We start from the raw sequence: 16,284 nt of genomic DNA, 5'->3' as shown, positions 1-16,284 counted from the left end.
GGAAATAATATCTAGACCCAGAAGTTTTAGTTGACTTTGTTCATGGCAATGCGTATCTGTTAACGAGGCTCTCAATTTTAATATTATAATTGGTATGGTATTGGTATCGTATCCCTCAAGGTAACTTTCTCGACAGTGAAGAGTATCTCATAGTCTTCTGGGACCCGAAGTTCTTGAAAGGCACAAGAAAGGCTCAATCATAGCCTCATTTTTATGTTCTCCCTTTTTCATGTGCCAGTTGAAGGGACAACATGTTCAGAGTTGTAAGAAACCCCTCTGCTTTGCCGAATTGAGAGCTACAACTCTGAGCCACCCTCTGAAGCAAAGTCCTTTCAGGAATCTTCCAACTTGCTTCTGATATTCTGTTCTAACTGTCCTGAACAGTTCATCAAGACATTATTGTGGCAATAAGCAGGATCCTGGAAGACACGGAAACCCTACAGAGAACGTGAGAGGCATTTGCCAATTTCTTCTTTCCACATGATGGACAAATCACAAAAGGCAAAGGCATGCTAATTGAGGGCAATCGAAAAGGTAGGAAAACAACATCAAGCTACCTCTCTTAATCCTTTCAATTTTCACTGCAAAAACGTGTAAAATAAAGTTGGTTTGATTATCTTGCCAGGAGAGTTTTTAGATGGCACAACCTAGTGCTCCTGCACACAAGGAACAAAAAAAGAACAGAAACTGAACTGTAACAGCTGGTGGTGTCATTATAGTCGTAATGCTCATTTTACACTCCTTGAAGATGCAGATTATCCGACTTAATTCCCAGGAATTTAATTTCCATTAACACTGTTAAAACTGAGGCCAATGCTAACGGTTTTGCAGATATCATCTAAATGCAATACCGGGTGACAAATTAGCTGGAAGGCAAATGTTTTCTTTATTTAAAACCACTCAGACTATGGCCGTGACTAAGATATTAGGTGCTATTTATTGCATCTGATAGGTAACAATAGCACATGGTATGTTATTTATCGGGTGCTATAAATAACACCCGATACAGGCTGGTGGGGAATAATATGCAGATTTTGGTATTAAACACACCAAACTACGCATGATACAGTAAATACTGTATGCTTTTCCCCATTAAATTTTGGCAGGTTTGATCTACTGAAATTTTACTTCAGTTGAGGTATTTAACGCATTCGATAATTAGCAGATGCTTTAAATATTTACCAACTTGTAGTACCGACCTGTGAATGAACAAGTGTTTATACAAGGGTTAGAATAAACCGACTAACTCGTAATCAGTGCCCATGTCTCCAATAGAGGAAATTGGCAGTTCACAGTAATGTCATATCTGAAACTTTTGGAATGTAAGACACTAATCATTGAATCATGGAAAATACTTAACAGGCCTGACATCCTCCCTGTTCAACATGAGCTGTTAAACTACCACTTTAGCACAATAAAAACAGCCAAACGTGATTAGAAGTATGTATATTTAGAGAGAGAGAGAGAGAGAGAGAGTGAGATAGAGATTGCTCGGATTCTCTGATCCTTGTAATCCAAACCAAATGTTCATATGAAGAATGTAATGAATTGAAACTTTAATTAAGACAAGAATTAAATAAGTTAAAGATATTTAATATAGTATAGACGTATCTCTTTATTAGAACGAATGATCACATTGCACACACACAAACACACACTTTTTCCTATTTACTATTGTGTGAACCTTAACCACACTGATGGGAATGGTACCTCAGCAACACTATATACACACAGAGAAACAACACTTTTAAAAATATATTTTTTTAAATGCCTGTTTGTAAAACTACTGTTATCTCACAATTCACACACATTATTCAGAGTTTATAACCATGAATATTCCATGATGGAGAACAACCACCACTGTGGCCATTCTAATGCAATCAGGATCATTCTGGTTAGGCTGTTCCTATGCTTTGGCGACTTTTGATATTAGTTGAAATTTCCCTAACCCTCTAGTCAAAAGGACATTGACATTCAAACTGGATTTGTGGGCATTTTCTGTCTGTGGTCTCCGCCTGCAAATAAGACTACTTGTGGACTGCGCCGCCCTTGAAACTTTGTACAGTAGAAGTAACCGGTGCTAATCTAGACCAGATGGTTTGAGTTTTGGTTGCCAGGGTCCTTCACCTTCTTCCTTCTTTATTCAAGTAACTGTTACAGTTTTGCCAGTCTGGAAATTGATGTGAAAGAGGAGTGGTAGTCCTAGAGGCAGATAGACTGCAATGTGTCCCAGAAGACTAATACAGCAACTGGTTTCAATCGAAGAACAATCGGACTAAGCTGATCATGTAATTTGAGTGCATGACCCCAAATGTCTGCCGGTATAGGTGGAAAAGAAACCCTTTCCGCAAAAATGTTTATTGACACCACAATGGAAAATCTTGAGGAGGGGGTGGGGGCTGGGAGGGTTGTTGGAGAAAGGCTTCTCGTATCCTTCAGATAATGTTGAATTGACTTCATAACTAGACAAGTATCTGGAACAATGAAATTGCAGGCTGCAACTGAGATCAGCAGAGACGATGACTGACACTCCACTCAACACTGCTTTTTCTGAAGACTGATAGTTCTTCATTACTCACCAATCATTCAAGTTTGGGTAGATTAATGTTTTCTTCTGAGACTCGTTGCCACTAGCACCATTCAATTGAAGGTGAATGGCAATAACTTTTGTCTGAACAACCAGACTCTTTACTGGTAGGGATGTGTGAACTGAAACTTTGTATGCACTTGCAATGGGATTATGAAAGTATGGATCCTGAATGTTCATGCACACATCCAGTTAACTTAATGAAGTAAAGAAAAGTTCTGATTTAGCACCAGTGCTCTAAGCTTCTTCAATTTGTTTGGGATGCTCTTTTAAGTAAATCTCGGGACTGTAGTCTTGTTTTATGCCCATTGTTCATACCAGAAAATAACGCAAACCTATTGTTTTTCTCAGATAACAAAGCAATGTTCATGACTTCGTGGTTTCAGCCTATTAACCTTAACAAGGAGATCTTCTAACTATTCGCTAGCTGTATCACTTCCAGGTTCTAAACGTCAACTGCAGCACTGATGACCTGGTTTGAGACTGCATCCTTTGATGTAAGATTTCAAGGAAGTGTGGCTGCCTGTCTCAGGGAAGTTCATCAGCTTATCTCACCATATATCTCACAGGGATCTGATGTATTTAGCTATTAACATGGAAATGCTTGCCAGCATCATGGTGGTTTTCTGCCTGACAAAATCCATTCTGCTTCCCTCTGCAACCAGGGAAGCTGCTGAGGTTAGAGTACATGGATACTGTTTCCTTTCAGTGAGATGTGCAACGTATCCGAAAAAGGATACATCCTTGTTACGGACGCTTACATTACTATACCAGAGGCCTTCATAGCGGCGAATATAATGCACATTTCTGCTGCAGGTTGCTGGAACCAATGGATGAAGTGGATTTGATATTCCATAGATATGTAAAGCTTCAAAGCCCATACAGGTTCTTGTTTAAGGTAAGGGCATGAGAATGTGGAGTTTTGAGACTCCCTGCCAAGGAGTCATGGAAAGTAACCACATTGTGACTTGACAAAATCCTTAATTAAGACTTCACTGGATAGGTGGGGGAAACACAAGCGAGGTGTCCCTATCAGGTGTCAGCTGATATCCCAGAGCACAACATCTAGGCACAGAATGGTGTGATTCCTTGAGCGGTGATACAATTGTGCATTTCTTTTCCTAGGTCACTTCCTAAGAAGCAAAATGCTTTTTTGATAGGTTTATGAAACGGTTAATTTCCTTGCAGGCATACAAAGGACAGTTTCAACATATGACCTGCGAGGCATAGGGTTCCAGTTTCTCATGAAGCTTGAATCCTTTCTACACACAACCTCTTCCATAGTGGAGAATGTAGGAGACCTTCAGAATATCTTAACAGTGACCCTGACTATATGGTTGATGGGGATTGCCTACCTATATGTAAAGGAGCCTTTGACGTCAACGGGCGGATTAACAGCATTCTATTCAAAGGTAAAGGTTGCTTGCTTCATGCCCAAACATTAAACAAATAGGCTACTAACAAGCCCTTCTTTGATGAAGAAAAATAAAATAGCAGGAACATTGAAGTCCATGGTAGTGGAGCTGGTTTTGTTTCATTTTAATATCAATTCCAGAGAGGGCCGCTCATAGTCTTATCTGAGGTGTGAGCCTTCAAGGCAGATATGAATGCTGAGAACTAGAGCAATCCTCCGACCACAGTACTTTCTGGAAAATTCCAGAATGCTCCAAAGCTGAATTCCCTCACAAACCTGTAGGTGTGTTCTCATCATCGTTAGACACAAAGAGCACTGTTTGATGGGTGTGATTCCTGGGGACGAGAGAGAGCATAATTTTTCGTCCTAGATTTCTTCCTCCTTCAGTAGGCCTTGGTTTAGAAGCAGTAAAAAAAGTCCTAATTTGTGAATAAACAATTAAAAGTATCAACATTCGTCCCAAGATGCTTAATGAAACAAAAAGGAATTGAAAACTATCATATTTTATTGTCAAGCAAGCCCCATGCACAGAGATTCGATTCACAGGAGTGGAACTAGATTCAAGGGCCACATATGTGTAACATGAAGTAACAGAGCTACTGGCTCCCTTAAAACAGAAATGGTGCCTTTCAACTCATAAGATTCTACCCATCTGGCTTTGTTTCCTGTGTTTACTTTCTTTTTTAGGACATGCTGTATGTACAATGTGGGCTTCGAGCACCTCCCATCTTTTTCATTATTTTCAGTTACTGCCCTTCATTAATACCTGCTTTTGTTCGGTGAATATGCTTCAAAGAAGCTCCTTTTGTTCTTTTGAGGACTGCCTCGTTTACAGGTGCTCTTACTCTTATTTATGATAATCTGCGAGTACTTATTTTTTTAGTGGCATGGCGCTGCTCATTTCACGTGCTTCGCACTTACCTTGTTTAGTGTTTATGGCTCGTTCTCAGCAAACATGCACAGCTGATGTGTGCAACCAGTAATACTGCTTTCCCCTTCCACCCACTGTTTCCCTGTGTGCAGTCCCCTTCACACCACCCTATAACGAGTCTTTTTTAATTAAAATTGTTGTCTTTGTTTCGTTTTTCGCTGTTGGACTTCTTTTAGTAGGATATGACTTTATGGGCTTGGATTGTTCTCTTATTAAAGTTGTTTATACTCTGAAGCAAGAATTTGATGTCTTCTGCCCTGGGACGGAAGGTAAGGCTCATGTTTCGAATTCTTCTTTTTTTGATTCTGGAAGTTTTGCATGTAATCATTAAAGGAGGAATATAATAATAAAGTACTCCCAAGAAGTTGCTTTTGGGTGCCGATATGGGAAGCGGGGTACTTAATCTCGAGAAGCAAGGTCAGCACCCTTACTAACTGCTGTTACATATGCAGTATTAAACAAAATCTCTTCTCCTGAAGACTTTGATATCAAGGACAAAGGCCATAGTAAAGGTGTGCTGGTTTTCTTTGTAATCGTTCCAAACGCACAAAACTGCTATTTAATGGTAATGCAGCCGGGGTTAATGCAGAAGCCTCTGAGGTCAATTTGTATCTGGCAAATATCATGCTATAATATTGTCAAGACAGCTTAACTAGTTAAATACTTACTATGGATGGCTGTGGGTATACTCTGCTCAGTGTTGAAATCTTCTCTGCAGAGCACCGCGTGTGATGTGCGAATCTGTGTTAGATGGTTCAGTGGTTTAATGTGTTTGCTGCGTGAAGGGCACTCATTCATATGCTAGTCAAATAGCACAGTGTGTTATGTTCCCACTGAAACCATCTGTATGGTATCTGTAAGACATACATTTGAAACCTTCTATGCGCACATATTCACACACATGCTCACTCGCCCTATTTCACCTCGATTTGCAGATATGCATTGATACATGAATTGGTCTTTCTATTTCGCATAAAATAGAATTCATTGGCTGAGAAAACAGGTAATCTTCTTCTCTGTCCTCGAAGGGAGGGAATAATTTCTAGATTTCACTGTTTTACAATGCACAGAGAACAGGAATGACATCTTTATCTGTTTAAGAGGTGAGTTTATTTTGTAAGCTGGATTTCTGTTTTCGCATCGCATACAGATATTCAAGTTATTTGCTCAGGGGTTATGTAGGTTTACATTTATTTTTGCAGCAAACATTCAGGAATAGAAATGGCACACTTGAAAGAATCCTCTCCAGGGGAAGCTGCTCTAATACCCAGGAATTACCTGCATAGTTTCTCGGTAGAAAGTAGAAGGCATATGGCACGTTCATTCACTTGGCCTCCGAATTGCCCTTCCATGGTCGGTCTCGATATGCCATGAGTTCACTCCCTACCGCCATCATTATAAATTTCTCTACATACGTTGACCTTCCACTAGGACCCATCATGCCTCACTTCTACAGATTCAGATACGTTGCTTTCCTTTTTAAAGGCCTGCGTGAAACACCTTGCGGGAATTTATTACTTTATACTGATGTAAATCTGATCCCGGGAATTGCCTTCAAGTGGTCTTGGCCCTTCCTCTAGTCTCCTTAGCCCATTATAGCCAGGCACACATTGGTCTAGGTTTACACAAAAAGGAACCTGTTGGTTTCTGTTTGATACTGAGGGAAGACCAAGCACTCCACCTCTACTCCCAAAAACCCTTCGTTTCCTGGCTTACCTGCGCCTCATATGTCTGGAGCCGAGTAGAGCGCTGACTGGGCTATAGATATTGATCCTAAATCAGTGAACTCCATCTCTCCCACACTCGAGCAGGCTGGCTATAATGCTTTCCGAATCATATATCCCCCTAACCTATCAAAAAAGACAGCAAAGAACTTCAAACATCGACTACTTAAAACCCATACGGTAAGCCTGATCTCAGAACCTTACTTCTCCATCAAAAAAGGTGTCACCATAAATGATCTCATCTTCTACCCTAAACGTCACGCTCAATGGCGGAAGGCCAATTTCGCTCTGCTCCAGATCTCCACTTCCCTGAAAACTCCTCATGGTCTTAGATTGTTGGTCACGCCCTCCTCTGCTTACAGAGCAGAAGCCATCATCTCCCTCTACAAAAACGGAACCATCCTTATACAAGCCTCAGATCACAACCTAGTGGTTTTTGACAAATTTTTCCCAACCATCTTGAATAAAATGGCTAACATCAAATACACCACCATGGTGGTGTCGTCTCCCTTCGGTCCCCCAGTCTCCTCAAAATCTATTCAATACCTCTTTAGCACCCTCTTCTGACTCTACCTTAGCTCCGAAGGGCCCCCCTTTAACTACCTCTACCCAGAAGAACAATTCTCATTCAATGTCCGATGGGAATGAACTGCGACAGTATAGTCAGAATACTACTAGGCTTGCTACCCCCTCTCCAAGGATAGCCAGCTCTATCTCCCCTAGCTCCACAGCATTGCCCAGAGTCTCCCCATAATTCCTTCCCCCAGCCCTGCCCGTAATCCCAGCCTGCTCCTACTGGCGTATTGGGGTCAATATCCGTCCTACCCTGCCTCCCCTATCCTACCCAACCATCCGAACACCCAGCTCCAATTCCTGGAATCTCTCCCTTCTGAGCACATACATCCGCCACCTGCCCTACTGTCCCCGCTTCTACTAGCTCTCTACCTGCACAGGGTCCTCAGATCCCAGCCACCCAATTCCAGTCCCACACCTTAGTGGAAGACAGACCTAATGAGATTATACTCTGCCTCCTACAACTTAAGTCAGAGGTATGTAGCCCATTGCATTTCTCTGCAGAACTGGCTCCCAACTCCAGGCTTAGCTGCACAAGTATGACCAATCATCATCTCTGCTTGCTCTCATTTAAAGTGTGTACCTTGCGTCCTCCCCCCCCACAAATCGTCGGTCACGGCCTACATCACCCACTCACCCGATAGTTGGGCTTCCGCTCCTCTTCCTAACGACCCTCCATGGCCATCCAGATGTAGACCATCCCTGTCGGATAGGGATATCCATTCTCTCCTACTTTCCTATGATCCGGCACACTCCTCCAACATATCCAACTTGCAACAAATTGAATCCATGCAACATGTTAATGTTTATTCTCTGAACCTAATGATAAATGACAGGATAATATTATTAATATTTATGTATCTGTGATGATTTTAACATGTCTATTTGTGATTGCTTATATGGTTGTGCACTGCATACCGAATAAAGCGTTTTAAGAAACTGAAAAAAGAATCCATACCCACTGATCCCTTCAGGGAACCTAGGCTAAACACTAGAGCACTAAATAAGAATAACCTGACGAAAGTCACCACTTCACTATTAGCACCAATTGACACCAACACAAAGCTCAAATGTGTGCTCCTAAACTGTAGATCGGTAGTGAAACATGCTGCAGACATTGCCGACCTCATCCTTGCACAGGATTTGGACCTGGTAATGCTGACTGAAACATGTTTACATGACTCAGCGGTGCCCATCCTGGACATTTTAGTGCCTCCCAGCTACGATATCATTCGGTTGGACAGAGCAAGTGGTCAGGGTGGAGGCATCGCCTGCTTACATCGTAGCAACCTAATAGTGAAAGCACTACAATCTGACCTCCTGCCATCATGTGAATACCTATACATTGAAGTGTCTGGTAGCAACAATCATCCATGCAAACTGCACATGTTTTACCACCTGCCTCGAGACAACCTTCCCTTCACTGAACAGATCATGGACATTATCTCGGTGAACGCTGATTTCCATGGCACACAGATCTCCCTTGGAGATTTCAACCTGCATAGGAACGATGTGAATGATGAGGTGGTCAATAGACTTAAAACCTTCCTACTGGACTATAACCTAGTCCAAATCTGTGACAGCCCTACTCAAAGTAAAGGAGCTACATTAGATTTTGTCATTGGTAAGTCCAACTCCATCTGTCTGGATTCGATCCTCCCATGTAATTGGACACCTTCCTCATCCTGGAGTTGGTAAGATCTAGTAGAGCCCAGCTAAAGATCCCCAAACAACTGAAAAGATGTCTACGGAACATCAACTCGCATGATCTTAATGCGCTCTGCAATAACATCCTGCCCCCTCCTATAAACATGTCAGCTGTACATGACCTTACTGCCCATTATAACCGCTCAATGGCCAATGTTTTAGACTCAGCTGCGCCACTACAGCTGAAAAAGACTGTCCTCCAAATTATCCAAACCCTAGTTTAATGACGGTCTTAATTCCAAAAGAAGGAATTTAAGACTTGCGGAAAGATTGTGGCGAGCATATCCCGCCCTTGATCATCTCTACCATCTGAGATCCCTAAGAAGCATCTTCAACAAACGCATCAGATGTTCAAAGGCCACCTTCTTCCAAAATCAACAAGAGCAAGCAAAAAACCATCCCAGAAAACTGTTCAAACTCATCAAGTCCCAAGCGAACAGTTAGACTAATTCATCGCCACAGGGTCAAGTGCCACTGCCGAACTGCGATGAATTTGCTGACTTCTTTACTGATAAGACCACTAAGATCGAAGCTGAACTACGCTCTGCCCTTGAACAACTACTGATCAGTCCCCTTAACACCCTCCCGGGTACTGGGTTGCTTGTCACAGTCCCAGTGCAGCCCTACCTCCCCAAAAACAACGTATCCTGGAGCCTGTTCCAAACCTTGGATGAAAGCACCATACGCAAAACGCGGACTACTCTGAAACCGTCTAATGACTACAAAGACCCTCTGCCATCGAACCTCTTCTCCAAAGTTAGAACCTCCTTACTCCCACTTTGGACTAAGATCGTCAATGCATCACTTCATCAAGGTGCTATTCCGGACTTCCTAAAAGCTTGTCAAGTTACCCCGATCCTAAAGAAACCATCTGCAGATCACACGGACCTTCACAACTTTCGCCCAATCTCTAACATTCCCACATTGGCAAAGCTCCTGGAGAAATGTGTTTTAACCCAACTCTGTAACCACATCAATCACTTCCAACTCCTGGACTAATGTCAATCTGGTTTTCACCCGGGTCATAACACAGAATCTGCGTTAACTCACAATGTTGATGATGTGCTAAGAATGTTGGATCGAAATGAGTCTTGCCTACTGATCCTTCTTGACCTTTCGTCAGCATTTGACACCGTCAAACACGATAACCTAATTGACCTCCTGGAACACAGAATGGGGCTGTCTGGGCCTGTACTAAACTGGTTCTCCTCATTCCTTCATGACAGAGCCCAAAGCTTCAAGGTGAACCAGTCCCTCTCTCATCCTTCGACGGTCACGCTTGGGGTCCCTAAGGGTTCAGCTCTTTCACCCACGGTCTTCAACTTGTTCATGGAGCCTTTGACAGAAATTCTGAAATCATCCAGCATCCACTATCACATGTATGTGGATGACACCCAACTATACCTGAAGATCGCCTCCCTTGAGGACATCTGGTCTCTCAATTCAGTCCTACAGGAAACTCAAAGCTAGCTGACACGCAACCACTTGAAGTTAAATGCTCTCAAAACATAATTCTATCTTATCGCACCACACAAGCAATCGCCGGTCATCGAACAATGGTTGAATCATCTCACTGCTCTTAAATGTAGGCCGCACTTTGTTGATCTGCAACCTCCCTGGGAATTATGTTAGACTAAAGTCTGAACATGCAGAAGAACCTCATCTACCTCTCCAAAGGAGCGAACTTCCAACTCAGCATTCCAAGGAAACACAAACCTTACCTCCCTGCTCATGACCTAAAGGTGGCAGTGATATCCTTAACGATATCAAAGCTGGACTATGGTAGCGCAATGCTTTTCGACCTACCTAGAGTGAAGACTGCTCCTCTTAGGGCTGCACTCAACTCAGTTGCTAGGCTCGTAACAGGCACACAAAAAATACAACCACATTTCCCCTGACCTTTTGTCGTGGAACTGGCTGCCATATGAAGCTCGGATACAATAACAAATTGCTTGCATGGCACACAAGCCATTCAGTTCAATATCCCTTTGTACCTCGCTCAGAAACTGGAGCTTTCATGTGGCAAGAGAGCCTTCAAAAAGGAAGTCAGAGTGCTCCGACGGGCTATTCCAGTGGATACTTAGGTCACAGTCGCAGTTCTGTGGCCCAGCTACTATGGTCGCGAGATTCCCTTTGCTCTACATGACTTTGTATATTTTGCTTTGTTGGTTCTGTCTTGATTACATGTATCTTTCTCCCTCATGATGTGTAAATTGTAAAGCGCTCTTATACCCCCAGTGGTCATGTTCGCGCTACAGAAAACGTTCAAAATAAATAAATAAATAAAATTCCTTGGACTCCACTGTCATGTCTGCTTGTCTTAAATGGTGAACCTTCAAGCGACGATTGACATTGGAAATTTCATGTCATGTTGCATCTTTAGCCTGTAACAGTAGGTCAGCAGGTAGTAATAGAGAAAAGAGGGATGGTAGAGATAACAAGAGTTACAGTAACATTTACATAACCTTGGGCAATATTAGGTTAGAAATAAGTGCACAAATATCATTGCAGATTAGGTATCAGTCAGCTGACAATGCAACTGTATCATTCAAATATCCTGGAGCCTGTTGCAGTCCAGTTAGCTCTGAAGTCCTCCGTGCCATGCATACCTAAAAGCTCTATGCTGACCCAGATGATAAACACAGCAATGATGCATGATCTGTGTAGTCTACAGAGAATGAGATTCCAAACTGTTACGGGAGTCTCAAAACGTTTGGAGTTGGTATTATCACACCAATTCATCTTATGGGCTTATAGAAGAGCATGACAGATGTTGAAGTAGGCATCTCCTTGAAGAGCATGAACAAGTGGATGCTCGGCATTTTTCCCACAGCACAAGTGATAAATGCAGAGAATGCATGTCCAGGTTTCAGAGCCAACATCAAGGAGAATGTGTTTTTTCACTGGCTGGTCAGGCTCATACCTCTGCCTTTTCTCCATTCCCTGTCCTTCCCAAAGTAATTGTGAAGTAGTTACAACATAAAACAAGGATGTTGCTTATTGCTCCTGTCTAGCCGAACCATTGGTAGCATCCAAGTCATGCATATTTTATTTGAAAGCAGTTCCAGATATGAGAGTTCAGACTACAGGTTGTACACAAATAACATTTTAAATACGGACTTCTCAATGCAGTGCTATGATGTGCCTATTATTGTAAAAGCTTCCACGTTAAAGAAAAGAAGATGTTGTAGCACCCAGGATAATGCGCTGCATGGCTAAATACTTAACATCCCAGAGGCAAGAGCTATTGGCTATGCCAATGCTTGTTCTTTCATACAGTGGGTAAAAGGGTTTATTCAGCCATCTCTTTAAGGGTAATTTATTTTCTAACAAGGTCATTTTTCTTAGTAAAAGTGACCTGCGATCCCAGGCTTGGCAGGAAATAGTCAATTTTTTTGGATTATCCTTGTAGAAGCAGCAGTAGCTCCTTCACCTGCACTAGGAGAGATATTGTGCCATAAATGCATCAAACATATACTCACCTTTCTGGCGGAAGGTTTTCTGTGAGGCTGCTGTGGCGTCTCTGCATTTTCTAACAAACCTTAAAATAAAATACCATGTTAGAGGAACCAGTAAGCGGTGCTACAAACAATAATTTACTAAGAAGCAAATCACAGAAGGCATTCCTTTTCTTGGTCAGTGTGAACCCAAGACATTTCATAGTCCCATTGTAGTTCTAAATTGTATTGGTATCGCTTTACATTGCTTCCCACTTTTACCTTGCTATTGTGATACACAGCAAAGCATCTGTTCCTCTATTGGTGCCCTCCAGGGCCGGACTGTCCGTTGCGGGCACCAGGCGTTTCCCCAGAAGGCCACGAGGGTGGGGACCGGTTTTGGCTATCTGGGGGGGCCGTTTTTGTTACAGGGACGTTTTTACAGCATAGCTGCAATATCGGCCCTATAACAAAATCGGCCGAAACCGGCCCTGGCAAAGAGCTCTGCCGTCCCCCCCAACTTCTAGGGAAGGCGGGGAGGGGAGAGCTCAGTCGAGCACTTTACCAGGGCTAGTTTTGGTTCCCAGTCCGGCCCTGGTGCCCTCCCATCCTCCACTTTTAACACCCCTCTTGCTGCCCTCCATTCTGCACTCGCCAAATCCTCGTAATGAAGAAATGCCTTGTGCTATGGCAATAACCTGCCTGCCAGATTTATAAAAAGTCAAAATACCCACACCAATACCTGATCTGTCAAAATGCCCTTACTTGATGGGACTAACCACATGACTAATGTGGCACAGCCTACATACAGTTAGCTTCACCTCCATTTTGGGGGGGGGGGGGGGGGGGGGGGGGGTCTTTGCCAAAGCATCCTCCAGCAAAAAGTGTTCAAATTAAAGGGTGAGTCCCTGTGGCAGCTCCTTTATTTTGGCCTTGGGGCAGAACTGCCACTCCTTGCAATCCTTCTAAAAAAAAGGTCCTGGAAAATTCCAATTATAATCAAGACCTACAGTCAACATCCGTCATCTCTCCCATCTGAATAAATTGGTTTGTAACATACTTAATCATATGTTTCACATGGCTGTATTCATACATTTATCAGACAATGTAGACTGTAATGATTTTCTTCATCCGCTCCAAGCAGGTTTTTCTTCAGGCTGCAGCACCAAGATTGTTGTGTTGGCTGCACTGGATGAATTGGGCGGCTGCGCTGATAATGTCCCAACTGTGTTTCGTTGTGCTGGATTTGCCCAAATCATTTGATACTGTAGACCACAAGATTCTGCTGTCTAGGTTTAACTATCTGGCATCAAGGATATGTCATTGATGCGGGTTGCCGATGTTTTTTATTTAACAGATCGCAATAGATGGATCTCCTAATTGTGGAGTCTTTAGGGGTCCATTCTGTTTCCACTTCCCTTTAATCTCTATATATCTCCACTGGTTCACCTCACCCAATTGCTCAGCTTTAGGCTTATCTTGTATGCCAAGGACATGCAGATCCTATTGAAAATCTTCGGTTGTGCCTCCAATTCACATGATTGTGTGGCAAAAGTGAAAGCCTCAATGGGTTATACCCAGCTTAAGCTGATTGTTGAGAAGACAGAGGTCTTATGGCCTATTCCGGAATTGTCCTACTGGGCTTCCTCAGGTGGCCAAAAAACCATCCCCGCAACCTGTGCAGAAAATATTGGTGCCAAATTTGGCTGTGTTCACTCTGTGCTCAGCAAAATCAATGCTATGGATTAATTCTTATTCTTGCAGCTTCGCGCCCTTAAATACATTCATCCTTTTTTCCTTTTCCCATTAATTTGAATGCTTTGAATTATGGAGGGCTCGATAATTGTAATCCGGTTTATGAGGAATTACGTCAGTGTGTTGTGTATAAACTCCAACTGTTCCAAAAGTATCTTGCCAGTTTAACATTGGATGTATTAAGAAAATAACCATATCTCACCCACCCTTGCTTCATTGCACTTGCTTCCTGCACAGGCACAGACACAGAGTTCAGATGTTGTTTAATGGTTTAAATCCATTCACTCAGTGTACTAAGTCTTACACTTTGCCATAACACACTCACCTCTTTCTCAGTATATTAAATGGCATATTCCCAGTCATCCTTTAAGATCCAGAGGTCAGTACCTATACAGAAATTCTCTTGGGAGTAGGGCCTTATCGGTAGCCTCCATCTCAAAATGGATTTCCCTTCTGTATTCCCTGAGCTCAGTACCAAATTCTGGTAGTTTAAGAAAGCCTTAAAGACTACTGTTTTTCCTCACCTTATATGCTAAATCTCCTTACCTGATGAGTAACGAGCAGTATTGACTATCTACCCGTAATTATGCTTTTCAGACATGAGTAAATGTGTTCTTTCTAAACTACATCTAGGCTAACCAGACAGATACTTTATCCTTGTACTGCTGCAACAATACACTTACAATGAGAGTACCCCCCGAACCATCACTGTACGCTGTGGAGAAGTGTGGCTCAATGGTTAGAGCGGCAGACCCTGATGCAGAGGTCTAGCCCGGGACCAGGGTTCAATTCCCCGCCTCGGATTGTCTTGGGTTCAAAAATTCCACGGACCTGATAATTCTCGCCTCGGTGCCTATTCTAATCATGGAGTCCCACTCTGCAACTCTGGGCAATAGCTTGCTTAATCTCCACAACGGCCCCCACAACGCTAAGGATGCCTGGCCTCCACCTTGGGGGTGCCCAGGAGTGGACGTCTCACAGGGAAAGCCAGGATGGGTTCCACAGCGGTATTCGTACAAGCGCCTTGAGACCCTTGCGGGTGAGTAGCACGCTATACAAGTATCAATTTACGCTTTCATCTTTGCTCATATATCACACCAGAGTGTGCCTATATTGGGAGCGGAGAAGACCACTAATTTGCAGATAAACCACATTGGTGTTTACATTATAGATACTAAGCAGCAGTTAATACCCCAACAGTGCACCTTGAAACTGAGTAACTCTTGGGACCACAGTAACATAGAGATGGGTTACATTTACATTGATCTTGTAGTGACTACCACACATATGAGGTTTCAACTGACTTGCCAGAACCTGAGTAACTTGCAGCATGTACGGTACCAGGACTTTGAGGTAGCTGTAGGAGCAGAACTTGATTCCCAGTGTATTGTATTGTAATTGTAATTGCATTTATATAGCGCTTACTACCCCTGACGAGGCGTGAAAGAGCTTTTTCGGAGGGTAGCACGCTACTCTGGGACCCATAGAGGATTAGTGTTGAATTAGTATAGTGAAACATGCAAGTACATTTTAAGTGGTGGATAGGTTAATCAGTTATTTGGAATGATAGCAGAAGGATAGAGGAGGACAACGTTTTGTATTTATCGCTTGTTGAAGCACGCTATTTAGGAAGCCTATAAAGGATTAGTGGTGAATTAATATGGTGAAGTAGGAGGTAATTTCAGTGGTGGATATTAGTCTGTTACTTGGAGTGAGAAAGATAGCGGAGGGATAGAAGGGGGAAGAAAGATTTGCATTCCTATAGCACTTGTTACCCCTGATGGGTGTTGAAGCGCTTTTCTGGCGAGTAGCACGCCACTCCGGAACCCATAAAGGATTAGTGTTGAAAATTAGTACAGTATAAATATGAAGTAATTCGAGTAGTAGATATGTTATTCAGTTATTTGGGCTCTATATTAGTATAGTTGAATATGGAATTTGAGAAGTGAACATGTTAGTCTGTTAATTTTGATTGAAAAGAATAGTGATGGGATAAAAGAGTGAAGGATTTCTTTTTTTAGATCTTAGCAGTAGGAATAGGCTTTTGGATGAGTAAAAAGGAGTTTTGGAGGGGAGGAGTCAGGGGGGAAAGTTTAGAAAGGTTTGTTTTAGGGGATCGATGTAGTAAAAAGAGGTGTCAGATGATGCAAGGAGGG

At 42.6% G+C, this 16,284-nt stretch overlaps 1 protein-coding gene across 3 annotated transcripts in view; it reads right to left on the bottom strand.

The window, feature by feature from the left end:
* Positions 1–16,284, bottom strand: part of RNFT2 (ring finger protein, transmembrane 2) — a 277,905-nt gene that overhangs the window by 230,013 nt on the left and 31,608 nt on the right. For 2 of the 3 annotated variants that reach the window (XM_086943264.1, XM_086943263.1), the window contains exon 3: positions 12,419–12,477. In XM_086943264.1, the coding sequence (XP_086799390.1) occupies positions 12,419–12,465 (47 nt within the window). In that variant the 5' untranslated portion in view covers positions 12,466–12,477. Of the gene's footprint in view, positions 1–7,866; positions 8,049–12,418; positions 12,478–16,284 lie in introns of all 3 variants that reach the window. The other variant, XM_086943262.1, reaches the window with a different exon arrangement.

Source organism: Lissotriton vulgaris, chromosome 11, assembly GCF_964263255.1.
Source record: "Lissotriton vulgaris chromosome 11, aLisVul1.2, whole genome shotgun sequence".
NCBI lineage: Eukaryota > Metazoa > Chordata > Amphibia > Caudata > Salamandridae > Lissotriton > Lissotriton vulgaris.
Note: the sequence above shows the minus strand (reverse complement) of the source record. Positions and strands in the feature narration are given on the sequence as shown.